At 44.1% G+C, this 20498-nt stretch overlaps 1 protein-coding gene across 1 annotated transcript in view; it reads right to left on the reverse strand.

Annotated features, from left to right (window-relative positions):
• Positions 1 to 20498, reverse strand: part of MYO16 (myosin XVI) — a 435943-nt gene that overhangs the window by 383609 nt on the left and 31836 nt on the right. Inside the window, exon 2 of the mRNA XM_064585765.1 lies at positions 12234 to 12304. Within this exon, the coding sequence (XP_064441835.1) occupies positions 12234 to 12304 (71 nt within the window). The remainder of the gene's footprint in view (positions 1 to 12233; positions 12305 to 20498) is intronic.

Below are 20498 nucleotides of genomic sequence, written 5' to 3' on the forward strand. Positions count from 1 at the left end.
CAGGCTACATGAGTGTCAAATGCATATTACCTAATTAGTTTAAAAAAAAAAAAAAGACCTATGCTAAATAACCTAACTACCTATTAGCAAAATTTCTGGGTTGAAAGATACACGCTTTCCATGGGATGTGGATGCATCAGACAGGTTCCCCTCCCAAAAAGCAGTAATTGATGCTGCCACTGGCAGTACCATCATGCCAATGTGTCAACAAGTCACTGCATCAGACAATTAAAAACAAATCACCCGTGGGGCGCCTGGGTGGCTCAGTTGGTTAAGCGACTGCCTTCGGCTCAGGTCATGATCCTGGAGTCCCTGGATAGAGTCCCGCATCGGGCTCCCTGCTCGGCAGGGAGTCTGCTTCGTCCTCTGACCCTATCCCCTCTCATGTGTTCTCTCTCCCTCAATAAATAAAATCTTAAAAAAAAAAAAAAACAAATCACCGAGGACTCCCCTATCGGGTAACAGGGACCAGATTGGCATTCCTGCCCGAATCAACTGAAACGAAAACAAAAACACTCAGACAAAATATAACTTCAGAGAGCTGGGGAGGGAACAAGGCAGTCCTGCTCCTGCTATTGCTCCAGCTCACTGCCTTGAGGGACCTCCCAAGCTGCCGCCGCACAGCAAGGAGAACCCCGGTCACCCTGGGCACTCAAGAGGGGACTGAACTGAAAGTCCAGAGACCAAGCTGGCCAGCATGCACCGGACAGAGTCACAGAGAGGACAGAGCTGCAGAGAGAGAGAGAGGACTTCCAAGATCTGCGGTCGGTCCCCTCATGTACACAGAAAAATCATGATCGGCACACACACACACACTCTAGGAATCTACACAAGGTCAGGAACAGAAGCCCCTGAAAAAGAAGAGGAGTCAGAGCTCATGAATTGCCAGAAATAGTGTCTGTTTCCAGCAACCAGGAAGGAGGCCTTCTAATCGATGCAGCACTGGTTGGAGTACCAGACATGTCTTGCTTCAGTGCAGGGGTGGAAGGGAGGGATATGAGCCCTGAGCTGGAAGCTGTTCTACTCCCACCTAGAAATACTAAACTCAAGTTCTGAAAGCCTCAAACCACATAACTTCAATGCCCCCCAAACAGAGCTCAAGATTACTTACAGAAATATAAAAATATTCAGTACCCAACAAAGCAAAATTCACTACATCTAGCATCCAAGGAAAAATGACCAGATATACAAGACAGCAAGCAAATAGGACCCACAAGGAGGAGAAAGAGTGATCAATGGGAGCCAACTTAGAAGTGATACACTTGTTAGAATGAGCAAACCTGCATGTTTAAAGTGTTACAATAACTACCTTCCATATGTTCAAAAAATTGGGCAACTGTTGAGTTGCAGAGACATGGAAGACAGCAAAGAGACTCAAATTTAACTCCTGGAGATGAGAACTACCTTGGCTGCGATGAAAAACATACCAGTGGATGGGATCAATAATGGACTGGCTCTTGCAGAAGATGAGACTGGTGAACCTGAAGACGGTAATGTAGATTACACAAAGTGAGACAGAGCAGAAGAGGACTTTCAATAAGTGAACCGAGCATTGGTGAGCCATGGGCAATCTCCAGACAGTAACCAAACAAACTGATAGCACTGGAAATGGGGACTACACATGGATTGATTTATATTTTTCCTATTATTTAATTTGCATTAAAATTAGTAATTACAAGATAGCCCAATTTTTAAAATTAGGTACAAGATTTGAGCTGATACTTCACCAAAGACAGAAAAAAGAAGACATATGAATTGTGGTTCCCAATCATAATACAGTCATGGAAGAACATTCCTATCTTCTTCTAGTACCTGGTGGTCTCAAGAACATACGGTCAGGGTGGTGCAAAATCATGGTACAGGTTCCATATGAAGGAAGATAAGCACAGGTTGTCAGTATTGGGATGCATGGAAGCACCTGGGCAATGAACTCGGAAGGATCAGTTTCAGTTTTGAACCATGACCTTTGCCTATGTGATGTACTGCATCATGTGTAACAATAACGAAGACGCTATGACCCAGAGCCCCATCTACTGTAGCTGCAGGTTTGGGTACAATGACTAATAAGATGAGGATCAGAGTATAAAGGCTCAATAAATAGGTTTTAGAATTGGGGCCTGGATCCAATTTCTTTCAGGAAATTCACATGCAGGTAATGCCTATTCCACTCTCTTTATCCTTTTGATAACTCACTGCATAATCAACAGTGATGCGACCTCCTCCTTCCCTGTCTGTCAAGATCTCCTCAGCCTGTACCTCAGGAATCCACATTTACAATTCAAAGATACCTACAGTTTGGCTTTTCCATGTCTTTCACCAAAAAAGAGTTAATTAGATACAGTGTGGAAAATGATATCAGCCTCTCTCAAGTAATGTAATTTTTAGATTCACATTTCAGAGGATCATGAATAATAATTTGACAGCAATAAATACCTTCTAATCACACTTGTCTGAAAAGATTACGATGGTTGAACATTCCCGTTACAATGTTCTTACAACATTATTGTTAGACAGTAAACGTCATTTTCACTGGAAAGAATTTTCTCCCAGCTAGCAAATCTTCCTTCCCCATTCAGACTGTTCTTCATCCAACTTCAACCAATTTCTGGCAACAGTTTACAGGAGCAAGAAGGTGGCTGAACTGCCACTCGGTCACCTTCAGAGAGCTCTGACACCACTAGTCATCTCCCCCGGCTCCTCCCGTCACCGTCCTCTGCCTCTCCAAGGTCCAGGCAGGATGGGCTACATAATTTGTGGGACCCAGTGTAAAATGAAAAAGTGGGACCCCTTATTCAAAAATGACCAAGAATTTGGGGGCACCTGGGTGGCTCCATCAGTTAAGCATCTGACTCTTATTTTAGCTCAGGTCATGATTACAGGATCGTGAGATTGAGCCCCAAGTCGGACTCTGTGCTGGGCGTGGAGTCTGCTTAAGATTCTCTCTCCCCCTCTGCCCCTCCCCCCACACCCTCTCTGTCTCCCTCTCTCTCTCTCAAATAAATAAATACATCTTTTTAAAAAATGACTAAGAATTTTAAGATGGTGACAGCAGAGGATGAAACCAAGCATGGGTCCTGCAGAGCACAAAGCCTGGAGTGACCACATGGACCATGTGCCTGTGAAGCCTGCCTTGAACTGCCAAACCTCTTAATCAACCAGCCCCCCAGGTCCCTCAAGTCCACACACTGTACTTCCTTCCAGCGAACCTCTGGAACCTAGTCCATTTCAAATAAACCCTCCTTACCTAGGAATGTCCACAGAACCTAAATCTATCTGTCTGGAAATACCATCTCTCCTGAAGCCTCCTCCACTGAGTAGGTAAAATTCTTCTCCCATCAGGCCCTGAAAAAGCTTGGCCACTTTCTGAGCTTATTGACTTTTTTTTTTTTTTTTTTTTTTTTTAGTAAGCTTTACACCCAACATGGGGCTTGAACTCATGACCGAGAGATCAAGAGCTCCATGCTCCACCGGTTGAGCCAGCCAGGCGCCCCTGAGCTTATTGATTCTTTTAGAGTCACCATTTGTTCACCTCAGTGTGCTACTTTCTAAGATTCACTCTTCTCCCAAAAGGGTCGCTCTCCCCTTTCATCAAAGTTAGGGACTACAATCACAGTCATCCCCACAGTCTGAGCACAACAGCAATACTGGGTTACCCACCTTCTCTGAAAGCATAAAATGTCTTTCCTCCAGGACCCAGAAACCTCCACCACGTTTTACTTATTTACCACCCCCTGGCTTGCCCCCATGAAGACTGGCTCCCTGTTAAAGTACTAAATCCCAATATCCCAGTCCATGATCAAAACATTCCATTCTGCCTCCTAACGCATACTTAGAGAGCAACACCACAAATAGCTCCTTCCTCCAAGACTGTTTATTGAGTTGCCTAGGATTACTAAGAACGAACACTCTCCACACTAACTCAGCAGTCCACAGCTTCTCAGGGAATGCATTCTTTCACTGTTTGGAATTGTTTCTAAACAAAGGTAACGTCTCTCGATGTACAAACCCAATACAATGCGGAGTATTGATTCAGCTGAAAAGACCCTAAAAACCATAGAAACCAAATAACAAATACAGACAATTTTAAACTTAAAATGTTCTGTCTTTTCCCTACCTCTTGTCATAAGGGACATTTTATGTATTTTAGTTCTTCTGGTTGGCTAATGAGCATGTCTTGAGCAACCCTGAAATCTATCACTCAGAAAATCAAAAGCTGAATTCCCACATTAAATTCACTGGTTCATACATGACAGTTATCTTTTGCAAGTTTTTTTTTTTCTTTTTTTAAACGTGGGTTGAACCTGTCACATTAGTTTTCTCAATGTCTATACATTTTCAGGTACACTTCCCTTTTTCTCCTCTGTGTTGATTTCAAAGCCACTAGGGCAGAAGAGACTAGCAAAGAGTTACTGGGACAACATCCAGATTGATCCAGATGTCGGTTATTGAGTGGGTATCATGTGCTAAGCACAGTTCTGCTATTAAAGAAAAAAATTATCTCTGAACCCTCTAGAAGCGGTGGGGAGAGAGGAAGCAATTTGGATTAATCATTGTCCATTTTTCTTGCCCTATATTTATGGGTTCTCAGTGGTTAAAAACTTTTCTACAACCAGAGACAGATGGAGAGAGACAGAGACAGAGATACACAAAGAGAGAGACACACACACACAGATTTGTATCAGTAGGAAAATGAATTTGAATTTGTTGCAATTTTTAAAATTTTTGAACTCTCTCTAGAACTTCCATATGGCCCCTTGTACTGAACATCAATCCCACTAGCCACCTCTTTCAGCCAGTGCCTAGATCCGTACAAAATCACTTCCAGCTCTCTGCCATTATATCACACTGAAGGATCACACTCATTATAATGTCATCTTGAACATACTTCTCATCATTTTTGCTTTTCATGTACAGATGGCCTGCAACTTACAATGGTTCAACTTAAGAGTTTTTGACGTTACGAAGGTGTGAAAGAATTCTGAATTTGGATCACGTCCAGGGCTGGCGACATGCGGTTCAAGCCCCTCTTATGATGCTGGACAGCAGCCGCGGCTCCCAGGCAGCCATGTTGTCATGAGCGAAGACAAGTGATACACTGCCAACCACTCTGTACCCCGGCAACCATTCTGTGGTATCACTTTCAGTAGACAATGCAACAAATTACATGAGATACTCAACACTTCATTAGAAAATGGGCTTTGTGCTCAATGATTTTGCCCAACTGTAGGCTAATGGGCTAGGCTAGGCTAGGCTAGGCTAGGCTAGCTACAGTGTTTGGTAGGTTATGTATTAAATGCATTTTTGACCTAACGATACTTTCAGCTCACGTGGTTCATCCAGACATAACCCCATCATAAGTCATATAAGATGTGTTTCTTCTCTCTGGCAAATATTTGTCCTACAGATTACCTCTCCATTCATAACCTACCCAGAACCCTCCAAGCTGAATCATAGCTATTATTTCCACCTGCATTCTAAGCATACATATCTTCCAGCCAACTGAACCAAACTCTCATTATAAACCAGGCTATTACTAAAGAGATTCAGATGTACCACTGATGCACATCCAGAAACTTTAAAATCCTAATGGAACTTTTATCCTTTTAGGTGAACGTAAACTCGGCTCCTTCAGCTGCAACATTGGTTTGCCTCACTTTGAATCACCAAGATTTTATTAGGCAACACTCTATTCCAGGCACCGTGCTGGGCAGTGCACAAGTAAAGTTTAATGACACAGTAACTACCCTTGGGAAACAGACAATCCAGTTGAATGAAATTGAGGGTGTTCAGAGCATTCTAGATTCACAGTGGAGGGTACCTAAGAGCCTGATAGAATCGGACACTCCAGTATGGGACACTCTCCGCACAGGTCTTGAAGGATTTGGTGGGGAAGGTAGGGGTTGAGACATTCATAATCCATTAAGTATTCACTGAAGACCTACCATGTGCCCAGTGCTGCACCAAGCCAGAGAGTTGGTATCATGGACTAGATATTGTCCCCAGTCAATAGCCAAGTTCAAGAGGGCAATGCAGTCAAAAGAGAAGTATGATGGGAAAGTCCAGTGAGCTACGGGGCCATCTCAGAGGAGCACCCCCAAAGTAGGAAACAGCATAACAATCTGGAGGAGGAATGAAAATGGCTCTTTGAGGAATTCTATGTCATGAGGCACCTTTCTGAGACGGTGAGTTTCAGACTGAGACCTCAGGGAAAACCTTTCTGGGTGCGACATCCAGCTTCCCCTAGGAAAGGCTCTGTACCAATGCTCTCAAGCTGGTCGACTGGGATTTTTCTCAGAGGGGCTCAAAGTTCAAAGACATCTGTAAAACATTCCTCACCCATCTACCTTCACCCTGTCATGAAGGGTTCTAATCCTTTACAAGTTGGGTTCTACGGTTGCAGAGATAAAGCAAAACAAAACACAAATCTCACTGGTAACTTTACTAAGGAATTTAGAATTTGCTCTTGAATGAACCAGTCCTGTGTGATATATTTACTCAAAAATGGAAAATTCACTCCCCTCAGTTCCTGGTAACATTCTGAGAAATGCACTTTTGTCGCCTTCTTACCCCCAAGTCATGCACCCAGGCAGTCCAGATAAAAATATACCCACCACACAGAACAAGGTTAAGATTTTCATTCAAGATTCAGATGGATACTGTACTCACGATCAAAGATCCTGGATATAGGCTTTCCAGTTATGGATGCCATGATTCTCATGGACCAAAGAGATGCTGGATTTTAAAAAGCAAAGTCAAGCCAGAAATTTGAATCTTAATCACATCCTCGGAAAAAAAAATAAAGGAGTCACTATTTCCTGTCCATGGAAACTCTACTTCTTGTTTTCCAGCCCTTTCCAGCATCATCCTCAGACATCAGAATGGTAGGGTTCTCCTGCTCATGGGCATTATCCTTTCGCATCCATCTTGCTCCTTCAATTGCCTCTTCACTTCCTGCTACACCATACTGTATGGATGTACCCCATTTCTCATCACCCAAGAAGCTCCCAGGAACGGACCCTGGAGAGGGCACATTCTCTTCTGCTATGATTCCTTTTCTCGCCAGTGCTTATTTACCCTCACAGCTTTTCCCCTTTACTTTCTGGAAGAGCAAAGGAAGGGGGTCACACGGTCAATGCCCAGATGCTCCGGACAATGTCCACGTACTTGTTGATCACTGTTGCTCTCTAACACCTAGACCAGTCTTAAAATAAGATCTTTCTTTAGACCTTTCCTCCACAGTCCTAGTATTCTGACTCTTTTCAAAATATAATATTCCACCCCCTCTAAAAGACACTAAAATGTGGAACAGCTGCAACTGTAGTAATTTGCTAATTATCTCTGCTTCTTCCAGCTCCTGAAGCTTGAAAGATGTGGAGAGTGAAGCCCAGTGAGCAGCCAATTCAGACACCAGACTTTCTTGGAAGAGCAGGAAGTGATTAAAACAGCTAGAATTTTACCCTCTAACAAAGCGGCAGTGAGAACTACTTCTATCAATTTCTTCTATTATATGAAACATACATGTAAAAATGAAAAGACTTTGCCTCCTTTCCTCAACCTGAGTCACTGCTAAAAGTTTCTGGTCTAGCCTTCAAGATTTTCTCTGCTCTCGCAAAAGATTCTCCCCCTCTCTCTCTTTCTCTCTCTCATCTCATCTACCTGCTTGTACTATATACACAATTCACCAGGTCAAAGAAAGGGTAGTTCCTATTTCTAATGCATTCCACTCAAGCCTCACTGTGGTCAGCTGCTGCCATAAGACCACACTAAAAGAATTTGTGTTTCATGCTCCCTTCTAGAGGGTTTGGTCGCCATCAGGAGCTCCTTCTCGAGAGCTCATTTATTAGAGGTCATAACATAAAACCCTGGACAGTGGTTTCGCAAAACCCATGTGGTGCTGTTTCCAAATCCACAAATATCATCATTTCTTCCTGAGACTTAAATCTGAGTGTTCGTGTCTATTGGCCTCCTGGGGTGCAGATACTGTCACCTGCTGTAATTACTTCCCCTCTGTCGATCACAGGACTTGACACCTGCCATACGTGTGATACATGAATTATTTACGGAAGGGTAGGCCAACAAGCTAATCCAGAGGTATTTGGTGAAAACTTTAAAAGAAGATAAAACTAAAGATTTTATATGACAAAAGATACTCAAACCTGCTTCTCAAATATCTACCTGTACAGGATGGGATTTGTTCATCTCCAACATCAAAGTTCTCCCGCCACTTCTAAGAGGAATGTACCAAAATCTACACTTGGAATCAGACACTCAATGAAGAATAATTGAGTTAAATAAAACTCCGAAAATCTCAACAATTTCCACCGCTTATTCTCGATGGTCCACACAAACAGAGGCTGCCTTTTTCTCAAAGGCGTTGATCTAAGCCTCTATAATTAGAGCTTTGGTGCTGATAACACATCAGGCTTCACAGCACAGGATGCCCCAAAGGTGGGGCCAACAGCGCAGATGCTCACACTTGACATTTCAGATGGCGAAATTGCCTTTTTCAGTACCTAAGGCATGTTGAAACCCTGTAATTTTGTCTCTCTGGCAACTCGCAATTTTTCATTTGCTTTTATTTACTCAGGAACCCCAGGGGACGATGACTCGGTGCTGAGCTCGCGGCCCCACGGCCGTCCCCAGGCTTTCTCACGCACGCCCCAGCTCCACCTTCCCTTTATCCGAGGCTCGCAGCCCATGCCTAACGGTATTTGAAGATGCAACACAGGTACACTGAACGGAGAGTTAAGAAAGTGTTTCCCTCTGCCTTCTCACTTGAAATCCTCTCATTTCGTTTTCCTTCTGAGCCCACCATTTCTGAGTCTTTATACTCTGTGACCTGGGCCTCAAATAACTCACTTCTCATTAGCCAAGGAGGTCCTGATGTCCTTGGGGCCCATTCATTCATCTGTTCACTCATGGACGACGTACTGAGTATTTCCTGCACATCACGCGCCAAGGATATAAAAGTATCTAAGGCAGCCACAGTTTTTGAAAATGCAGTCTGGCAGAGAGAAAGGGCACATCATCCATTAATTATGACCCATCATGACAAGATCTGTAGCAGAAGCAAGGATCATGCGCTAGGAGATCCTGGATAAAAGAGTACTTACGTCTGATCAGGAGGGTCGGAGAAGGTATCAGAACTGTTCTGCCAAGGCAGGAGTGGCCTCATTATAGTCCTCGGCCACGATCTCCTGTTTACGCCTCTCCCGGGTCTGCCATAATCAGTGGCTTATTTTTCCTCCCTCCCTCGAAAAACTAAACTCCATATGGGCACAGAATGTGTTCTGAATCTTTGCACCCCTAAGAGCCATCATAGCACCAGATACTAATTAATTAAGTAGTTAACGCACTAACTTTCCTACTCAACAAATCCACTGAGCATCTACCAAGTGCTGGGCACTCCCCCAGGCATACAACAGGCTCATGAGAATATGTCCAGTTCTTGCTCTCACGGAGTGGACGGTCTAGGAGGCAGGACAGAATCACACGGGTCTCTGGTCTGTTTGCCCTATCCTACAAGGCAAGCCAGGGAAGGCTGTTCTGTTAGATGTCTTCTGAGCAGAGACTCAAAGCGAACAAGGGCATGAGCTGGGTGGATACCTGCAGAGCAGAGTTCCAAGTGGAAAAGACAGAAGGGAGGGGGTGCACCTGGTGGGAGCGTGGCGGGCACAGTAAGGAGCCGTGAGAACGAGAGGGGAGGAAAAGGGGCGGGGGCCATGGTGGGGGCAGGTCATGGTATGGCTCTATGTAGGACTTTGGTTTTTTGTTTGTTTGTTTTTTGAGTGGGAAGGAAAGTTTCTGGAGTATTCTGATGGAGGAGAGACGCTGACTTGACTTCTGTGTGGCAACAGCCTGCAGGTAGGTGAGGATGGGCGGGGAGATGAGAGAGGCTGTTGCTTATCCTGTGAAAGGGATGATGCTTTAGGAGAGGGTGGCAGGGGTCCAGGTGAAGGGACACAGTGGCATCTGGCCAGAAAGCAAGCACTGATTTGCTGACTGACAGGATGCACTTCTTTGTGCTCATTGCAGGCAAATGCATTTTATATATGAAGTCATGGGTGTGTCTCTCTCCCTCTCAAACACACACACGCTCAGTAATAATACATTTTTGGCAATATTAACAATGAATTCACATGATTTGTTTACAGAAAAGGTCTGTCTTCCAGCAGTTGAATTAGAACGACAGTGTGTTCTCTGAAAACCGAAATGAGCACCCTGCAGGATCGCTGGGGAACAGGTGTGACCAGAACCTTGTGTCAGCAGAGGCCAGAGTGGAAGCTCTGTACTGTCTGTTACTGTGTGAACCTGGCCAAATTGTTTCATACTTCTGTTTCTGTTTCTAACTAGGAAAGTCACATAGGCGTATTCCCAAGCACACAGAGCTATGGTAAATAAAAAATTAATTTACATGAAAATGCATCATAAATAATACACTATAATGTGCATATTGATCAATATCTAATATAGCAAAGACACTTCATGGCTTAAAAGTTATTTTCATATCTATCTGATCATCACAATGCATGCTGTGATGTGTATTCATCACAATAAATTCTCTGAGTACAATAGCCCAGATAATATCCCCATTTCACAGATGGGAAAAATGAGCCTCGGTGAGCTTATGCATCTCCTCAAACTTCATGAAAGGAATAAGTGTACATGAAGTTACATATGAGAGGAAAAGACCAAAAGTCGCTGGCATGGGATCAAATTGTCTCCTGATCATCTTCTAACGGGGGACACAGAAGCAGGTGTAGACACTCCCAAGAAAAGAAAGCAGGGCCTGGCCTGGTCTCCTTCTGAACATGCTGATCACTGGACCTCCTGGTAGAGAGAGAACCATATTGACCAAGAGCAGCATGACCCTAGTCTAGCTAGCGTTGCTTATCATCATCAGACCTGGGATCTAGGAACTACCAAGGCTTGGATCCTTAGAAATTTCACGCAAGCCATGTAATGATCTGAGTCTAAAATGGAGAGGTTTCAAAACCAAAACACTCCAGAGAAGGAAAAAGTCATCTAGAAATCTCTTTCTGTCTCAGTCAATGCTGGAGAGAAACAGTTTACATTTCTTCTACAGACTGTCTCCTATCAATATTCTGAGTTGTTTTTCTATTCTGCTGAGTGCATAACATGATTGTCTGTACCCCCAGATATCTTGAGCCTTTGGTAGACACAGGTTTCTCTTGTATGCAGTGCTTCTCCCAATCGCTACGTCCCAGAAAAATTAAGTCAGAATCTCCACGGACCGGGCTAAGGTTGGGAGGCAGGTATTGGCATTTTACCGCTCCCAGGTGATTCCTACGTGCAATCCAGGCTGAGAACCAGTGGTGTGTTCTGGAGCTCTGGGCTCTTTGATGCATGACCTTCTTTAACAGAGTTCAATGTACCGCAAAGAAATACAGCTCATCCCTCACCTTGGTAGATGACCCTAAGTTAGGTTTTTAATGTTATGTTAATTTTTTATACTTTTCAAAATTAAGGCTTAATCATTAAATTAGTCCTAAAGACCACTAAATTGAATCCTTCTATTGACTTTTTAAGTGGACCCGTAAAAATTTTTAGCACATGAGCCTAATATAATTTTTTTTGTTTGTGCCATTATTTATTTGTTGATTCACTTAGCCATTCACTGCTTTGTCTCCAAAAGAATGTCAGTGAGCTTCAGTCACATTTATATGCGCCCGGTCACAAGCAGAGCATAGAGAAAGTTCACTGTAGCCAAAGACAACACGTAGAAGCAAAAGAATGCCTAATAGTCTATAGTGGATACAATATTATTTGCTTCATTTTCAAAAGCATCTTCTTTAGGGCAGAAGTTCTAACTCCCTTTGTTAAAGATTACTTACAAACTCCAACCTAGTAATTAGGAAATACTGCAGCTCGTTATCCAAGCCTGATCATTTGAAAGCGTCATGTTTTGATGATCATCTGTCAGATGTACATTTGGGGGACGCCTGGGTGGCTCAGTTGGTTAAGCGTCTGCCTTCGGCTCAGGTCATGATCCCAGGGTCCTGGGATCGAGCCCCGCATCGGGCTCCCTGCTCGGCTGGGAGTCTGCTTCTCCCTCTCCCACTCCCCCCTGCTCATGCACTTTCTCTCTCAAATAAATAAACTCTTAAAAAAAAGATGTACATTTGGCCTTTGAACTTTGAGCCCACGACTGATGCTCCTCCCTGTGTCGCCCCCCCCCGCCAACCACCGTGCCCAGGTCAGAGGGTTCTCACCAGATGCAGCAGGGACCCTCCTGAGGAAACGGCGGTGTGCGGATCCGCGCCCTCCTTCAGGAGCCGGAGCGCTGAAAAATCCAAAGAGTAGGCAGTTACAGCACGTGCTTCGTCCACACTGTGAACCAAAACCTGAGCGTTTCCTTAATATCTAAAATGCAAACAGCCGTAAAAGCCAATGCAGACTCGTTAACCGCCCTCTGACCTCACTTGCTGTACGTATGACTGGTGGCGTCTGTCTCCACATTCAAACTTATTCCTCCGTCTGTCAGTGTCATTTCTTATTACAGCTGAGCAAATCATTCAGAAAGGGGGACACGCTCTCACAGTTTATTGTTTCTACGTGTCGAGTTTGTATATCCTTTGTAGGGCAAAATAATAAAAAGAAATTACTTCACGAGGCTCATGGAGGCCCTGGATCACTTAACTTTTATTTTTTAATCTCATTAGGGCCCACTGGCTTAAAACAGTTTGTACTCTGGACATGAAACTTCTCTTCCTGCGATGACCTCTTGGCAGGGTGTCCACCATTCCCAAGAAGGACTATGGCACAAAGCCATTTCGACCCAAGTTAATAATGCCAAATAGGTCAAAATAGATGCCAATTATCAGAATAAATGCACAAGGGGAAGGTGACCTGTGTTTCCACCTCAACAGCAAAGGTGAATTCACTAGTACAAGGAATGCCACAGGCGTGAGGAGACCGATTGCTGTATTTTCCGCTTCTTCCAATGGGCTCTAGGACCAGCCTCACAGAAAGGCTTGTCAATTCCCCAAAGCACATTTCTGCAGTTAATAGCAGTATCACAGTCTTTTAATAAAAAGCCGTTAATGCATTTTCCACAAAAACTATAATTAAAGCACCAGTGACTCTTTTCTTCCCCATTATACCACAGACCGGTATTAAATGGCTCGGATTCAAACGCATACCTCACTGAGCATACTGTCTTTCCATGAAGTTTCTCTGTAGTCTGGAGTGTTACCTCATGTACCTTCTATTCTATGGTACCCCAAATCGTTTATGTGTTCCGGTATCTAGTGTGTCACCACGTTCCCCAAAGCTAACCGCACGTCACGAGGGGCGCCATGGGTCCTGGCAGACATGGCTACCCCAGCTGTCCCCTCTCCAGGAAGGCCGTCTTGTTGATGACATGTGCAGTGGGGGTGAAGAGGGAGACTGAACAGCCTCTCCAAAATGGGGGTGACGTGGAGACAGCAGAGACAACCCATACCCAGCCCACTGTGCCCTCCAGACAGCCATTCCCGAAGTTGGAGGGCCTTTCGTCCAAATCTCTCTCCCCAGGGAAGTCAGACATGCCCCTATGCCCTCTCAACTGTGGCAACACTTGGCTCCTTGGATCTGCACCCCTTCACTTCAGTCCGCTCCCTGAAAGCTGTCCTCAGTAGGAGTCTGTCCACATCTGTTCACCTTCCAAGTGGCTTCCCCTTGAGTATGTTCTTTCTCCAATTAAGAATTGAATTCTTTTCATAACATAGATTCTCCTAATGTTGGTAGTTTGTGACAAAATAATTTCTCCAAGACCACATTCTTACAGGATCGAGTGTAACCTGACATGGCGTGGGGCGACCATTGGCTTACTTGGGCGTCTCTGCCCTCAGCCAGCAGGAGAACATCCAGGAAGGTAAGTCCTTTGCCTTTCTTGTCCTCGCTGTATTTCTAGGAGCTGTCCTGCCATGTGGTTTGCAGGTGCCCTTTCTCCCTCCCGTTCCCTGCTCTCTCTATGCACACGTATAATAAATGGACGCACTTCCTGCTCCCTCACATACTTCTTGCCCTTAATTTTGAACAGTCCATTGCCAACAACAGACAGTTAAGTAAATACGTTTACCGATGGTTTCCTCAGAAGATAAATAGCACTTATACCCAAATGTTTACTTTTTTAGCAAATGAAATTATTCACCTTGAATTAACTGATATCAACACAGTGCTTTAAAGTTTTCATAGCAAAGCACTTATACTTACAAATACAGTATGAGGCAGATTTTATTAGAAAAACATTCATAAAATGCTGTCAGATTTTTTTTTAAAGATTTGAGAGAGAGAGAGAGAGAAAGCAGGGGGGAGGGGTAGAGGGAGAGGCAGAGGGAGTCCCAAGCAGACCCCGCACTGAGCAAGGAGCCTGACACGGGGTTCGATCCCACGACCCTGAGATCGGGACCTAAGCTGAGACCAAGAGCCTGACACCCAACCGACTGAGCCACCCAGGCGCCCCTGATATCAGATTTTTGAGTAGACTCCACCAGGCACATGTATGTGAATTATACATAATAGAAGTCAGTGAGACACTGGCCTTGGGCATCCACAGATTTGGCTATGAGGCCCCACTGGGAGAGCTACTGAATTCTCTGTGCCTCAGTTTCCTCTCAGTTGAACTCACGCCATGGGGGCACTCACAGAAGTGAATGAGCCAATAGAGCAGCATGTTAATCATGCCTCCTGGCCCTCGGTACGGATCTCCAAATGATTCCTACTAGTATAATTACTCTACGTCACGAAACCCCAAAATAACATATCCTAGAATCCATAACTTAAGGTTTGGGGCCTGGGTGGCTCAGCTGGTTAAGCATCTGCCTTCGACTCGGGTCATGATCCCAGGGTCCTGGGATCGAGCCCCACATCGGGCTCCCTGCTCAGCGGGGAGCCTGCTTCTCCCTCTGCCTGCCACTCTGCCTACTTGTGCTCTCTCTCTTTCTCTCTCTCTGTGTCAAATAAATAAATAAAATCTTAAAAACAACAACAACAACAAAAACATAACTTAAGGTTTATTCTAAATTTTCTCAAAACCTTCCAATTTTTAAATGTTGAATGTAAGTGTAGGACATAAACCACGCAGATTTAGCAGCAGTCTCTTGGTGGACGAGTGTGTAATTTATCAAGCACGAAAGGGGTGAGGAGCACTATGCGGGAGGCAGTGAAGAACGGTGAGCATGCGGCGGGTGGGACACAGCATGTGGTTCGGAGGACTGGCCCGGGGAGGACACGGCAGGCACATCACGCTACAGGACTCGGACACCAGTTTGTGGGCAACAAATGCCGGCCAGTCAGCCCTGAGTACTCTATATTTAGTTATTTGTAAATAATTTGCTGTCGAGGGTACAGTGCCAACTAAGCAGGCTGGGACAGAGTGTGTGCCACACGGCAAAGGGAGGGGTCTATGGAGCACTGACACCATGTCCAGGGAAACCAGTTTGTAAGGTGCTGAAGATGGATGGGTCAATCACAGGAGCAGGGAGAATACCGTGGTGTGGTGGTGAATGCTCCAGGATGGACAGGGATGGAGATCTAGATGTCTAGATGGATGGATTGACGGACGGATGGACAGACGGATGGAGAGAGAGATGGATAGACAGATATGCATTTATGAGTTTACTACACATTTTACTGATACAAAGGCTGTGTAGCCCACAATTTACAAATAATCAGATACATAGTACTCACGATTGTAAATGCCATCTGGCCAAATGATTCTCACAGAATACTTTTGATGATTTTTGTTGAACTCTTATATCCACAGCCAGTCTGTGGTTACAATTAGTGCACATGACCTTGACATCCTGGTGGATATTTTCACTGACTTAATGAGTAGAGCCAGGGGTGAGCAAACTATGGCTAGCAGGCCAAATCACGCTTTGGAATTTATACAGCCTTTGAACTAAAAATGGTTTTTACATTTTTAAAGGGTGTGTAAGAAAAAAAAACAAAACAATGAAAAACAACCAAAAAAATCCAACAAGAATGGGCAACATGGACTTTAGGTAGCCTGCAAAGTTTAACACAGCTACTATCCGGCCCTTTACAGAAAGTTTGCTGGCTTCTGAGTAAGATTAAAATGAAACAATGAAGTGTGTCAGATGTCGCTCATTTATCAATGACCTGACCTGACGGACATCTTTGGAAGTAAGATAATGGTTTTTGAACAATGTATCATATTGTGTCAAATTTTTGGTCCTGACATAACACATTTGTAAGTATAGCCCTGCATGAACATGGTCTTCAAAACTTTTTAATTCTAGACAAGCAATAAGACAATAGATCAAGCCAGCTTCCGTGGTGTGATTCTCCTATCTCAAGCTGCCAATGTGATGTCACTGAACCCAGGGTTGGGAAAAGATGTGACATAGCACATGATTATACAGCATTTCCACCACCCACCACAAGACATGCAGGTGACTTCAAGGGCATAAATGAGAGAAAAATGCAGTGAACTAATTAGGAAGTGATGAGTCTTGAGTATTATTCTTTTTAAAAATATTTTGTTTATTTATTTGAGAGAGAGAGTGAGCACGAGCGGAGCGGTAGGAGCAGAGGGAGAAGCAGACTCCCTGCTGAGCAAGGAGCCCCATGCGGGGCTCCATCCCAGGACCCCGAGATCATGACCTGAGCCGAAGGCAGATGCTTAACCCACTGAGCCACCCAGGCGCCCCTTGTGTATTACTCTTTATTACAATCTACTTAATTGTAAGTTTATATACTTTAATTTTTACGATAGGCGTTGTTTAACTGTTTCACAGCCAACTGACAAATTCCTGAAATTTTAACAACTGGTTCTCAGGGTCTGGAAGGGCAAGCTCAGCGAACCACTGGGAGCAGCCTGAGGTCCTTAAGGAACGTGTCCAAGAACATCCAGGAATGACAAGGACACTACACCCAAGAATTCCAGAACTTCTTGCCACAGTGACAGACAAATAAGTCCTACCCCTCTTGACTGGGCCACACCTCAGCCTAAGGAGAAAAGAGGAGGGGACAATCTGAGCATAATTTTTTCCCCTAGATAGAAGGGCTGTTTTCCGAAAGGGCTGTTTACATTATCAGACAGAACTAAGAACCACGGAGGGCATGCTGACTGGGTTGCCCCTGGATACCATGGTGGGGACTCAAGAATAAGACAAAATTAGCTGTTCACAAAATAAATGTTTTTCACATAAACACACACACAAATTGTAGAGTGAGCTAAATTCTATGTCTGCCAAGGGTTAAAACTGGACACTGTGAAGTACTTAGATATAAAGACGCAATGAAGAAAATTCCATTTGCATAATAATTCATTCATAACAGAGAATTTTGAAAAAGAGGGTATGATAGGGGAAGCAAAGGCAAAAGAAACATTAAATTTCCCTGCTACTTACAGCCCACTGACAAGTCCTTAAAATAGGCAGAGCAACATTCCTCTAGGAGCTCAGCTGCCTGGATGTTGACACTTTGCTAAGGGCAAAAGGCAACCTTAGCCCAACCCCCAGGACCCTGTGAGTCTACTTTAACATATAAAAATTCCTCTGGAAAGTTCCTTTATCCATTACCCCCCCTCCCTGCGATATATGTCAGCAGTTATCCCCCAAGCATATGGCCCACCGATATACATCTGAAGGGTCTCGTGACTAAGGTTTTAGTAGACAGTAACATATGGCCTTTTCCCAACAATAGCTAGCCCCCCTCAAGGTCCTGGAAACCTTGCTTCCAAAATTCCTTAGAGACTTACGCTCTCCCTGACCCCCTCCCAACCCCAGTACACCTCTTTCTGCCCACGGGTCCTGTGCTTTAATAAAACCACCTTGTTTGCACTGAGGACATCTAAAGAATTCTTTCCTGGCCGTCGGCTCTGGACCCCAACATTTCCTACATCAGATACATTTTTCCAATGCTAACACACACCGAGCACTTTTCTAAGTACTTGGGCTGTAAGTACATTAGTACAAAAATTACTTTAATTCTCTCAACTCCATGATGCAGATCCTATAATTGTTTCACTAAGAAGGACACTCAGACTCAGATTTTGTGATGCCCCCCGCAAGCCACACGGTAACCTGGTGGATCTAGAACTCAGTGTGGGCAGCAAGATTCCAAGGATTCTTAACAAGAAGAGCACCAAGGTAGAGAAATTTTAAAAATCACAATAGAAAAGAAAAAGTCACAACAGGAATCAAGATCCATTTTAATGCCCTCCGATTACTCATTTTGTGTAAAACTGCCCAAAAGTAGGTTAAAACGCTTTCTCTAAAAAGGCACAGGTCCGTAGCAACCTTGTAATAACAAGATGCGAACTGCCAGTTAAGTCAAATGGCCTAGCCACTCCAAGTCTTTCTGTGACAATAAAATCCGCAGGAAAACAGCCCGAGAGACAGCCATCTGGGGACCAAGCAGAATAATGAGGCTGAGGCTTCCTTTTAGAGTAGCGCTGCTTGGAACTGATTCAGCATTTATTGTATATTCGCGGCTTCGTCATCAAGCTGCCACAGAGCTCCACCGAGAAGTCTGTGTGAGGGGCATGATTTGATATTTAAAAAGAAACATTCAGTCGCTAAATCTTCAGCTATTGGGGTAGAAAATAGAGGCAAACACATCAGAAGATTTGCTAAGGAGCTTTAACAGACTATACATCTGTCCCCACTGAAGGTCCCCACCAGCGCCAACAACAGCCAAAGCCAAGAGTCCAGCTGAGAATCCGCACTCATTCTGAGTCTCCAGATAGCACCGTGATTTACCCGCGTTGATGACATACCACACATGGAGGAGAGGAACCGGACAGCAACTTGGGGACCATAACTGCTTTGGGGATCCTGGAAGCCCGTGTGGGTATCTGCCTACACAGCAATCTATGATGCTCACGTGATTCTCATGATCACTGTGGGTCTATATTCACAAAGATTTTACATTTAAAATCAACGGAGGGAAGGACAAGGGAAACAGCATAACCAAGGGTTCTAAGCCTTGGCCCCGTTTTAAGCCCCACACAGGCATTTTTTAGAGAGAGGAAAAGATAACTCATATGTGATAAAACATTAGCAAATCGTAAACCTGGCTGAAAGGTGTATGGAAGTGCTTTGTTTTATTTGCTCACCTCTTCTGTAAGTTTGGTTTAATTTCGAAATAAAAAGATACAATGAATAACTACAAAAAAATCAAGGCAGAGTCCTCTCTCCCTGAAGGGATAATAGGAACAGGAATGTCAAGACTTGCAAACAACATAGATGTGAAAATTTCCATAACAACCGATAGTCTTCTAAGAAATGCTTTAAAAGGTTTATCTTATCAATATGTTAATAAAGAAGGGAGGCAGAAAGCAGGAACATAGAGATTATGTTACTAACACCACAGAACTGTCTATCTGCATAGCAATGCTGCTTAACATACAGATTTCCTGCCCTGAGTAGAACCCAAATTTTAGGATGTCTAAGAATGACATGAGGATTTTTTTTTTTAAGTAGATTTTTCTTTTTTTAAAAGATTTTATTTATTTACTTGAGAGAGAGCAGGATCATGGGGAGGGGCAGAGGGAGAGGGAGAAGCAGACTCCCCGCTGAGCAGGGAGCCAGATGCAGGGACTCCATCCCAGGACCCTGAGATCCTGACCTGAGCTGAAGGCAGATGCTAAACCGACTGAGTCACCCAGGTGCCCCTAAAATAGATTTTTCTAGTTCAGTGATTCTCAACCTATCTTGCATTATCACTCATTCCCCATCAACCTCTACCATAAAACTGTAATACCACAGATATTCTGTCGATCTGACCAGGTGCTGTGGCCCTAGGAAGGGCAACAAACCATCCATAAAGCTAACACTTTTCTCCCCCAAGAAAGACTTTTCACCTTGGGGTGCCATTTCTCCCGGCTTCAGGATCAAGCCCTAGGCCCACCTCCAGATACTCTGATTCAAGCGTTCCGGGATGGGATCTAAAGGGTGGCTCAATTGGTTAAACCATGCATTTTAAACAAACACTCCAGGAGGTTCTGGTGCAGATGGTCACCTAAATTCATTTTGAGAAAAACTGCTAGGATTTTATGATCTCAGAAAATTACCTTCAACATCTCACTTAGAGCAAGAGAATGAGTGCCAAAGTTAAGAATTTATGGCAGATCTGTTCCCGTTAATTTGCCACTGAGAATTTGACCCCTAATGCTGTATGAATCACAGTATCCCTCTGACCACACAATTTATTCTCAGTGGGATCCTGAGTATCCCTCAGAACACACAATTTATTCTCAATAAATACATATTTAGCCAAACCTGCCTGAGCTTGGAATCTTGGTTTAGTGGGACCATCTCCAAGAGGAAGTCAAGGTCTGCGTGGATGGGGTGTCCCCAGGTGGAGACAAAGCCTGAGTCTGGGGCAAGGATTCTCAACCCTAATTATGCTTAGAACAATTACCAAAACTTAAAAATTTATAAATACCCTGTTCTATCACCAGATTCTTAAAATCAGTCAAGAATGTGCCCAACTGTCCATATGTTTTTAAGATCAAAGCACCT

Source organism: Mirounga angustirostris, unplaced genomic scaffold (genome assembly GCF_029215605.1).
Source record: "Mirounga angustirostris isolate CCGP_5_RB_7025 unplaced genomic scaffold, mMirAng1.0.hap1 SCAF_3, whole genome shotgun sequence".
Lineage (NCBI taxonomy): Eukaryota > Metazoa > Chordata > Mammalia > Carnivora > Phocidae > Mirounga > Mirounga angustirostris.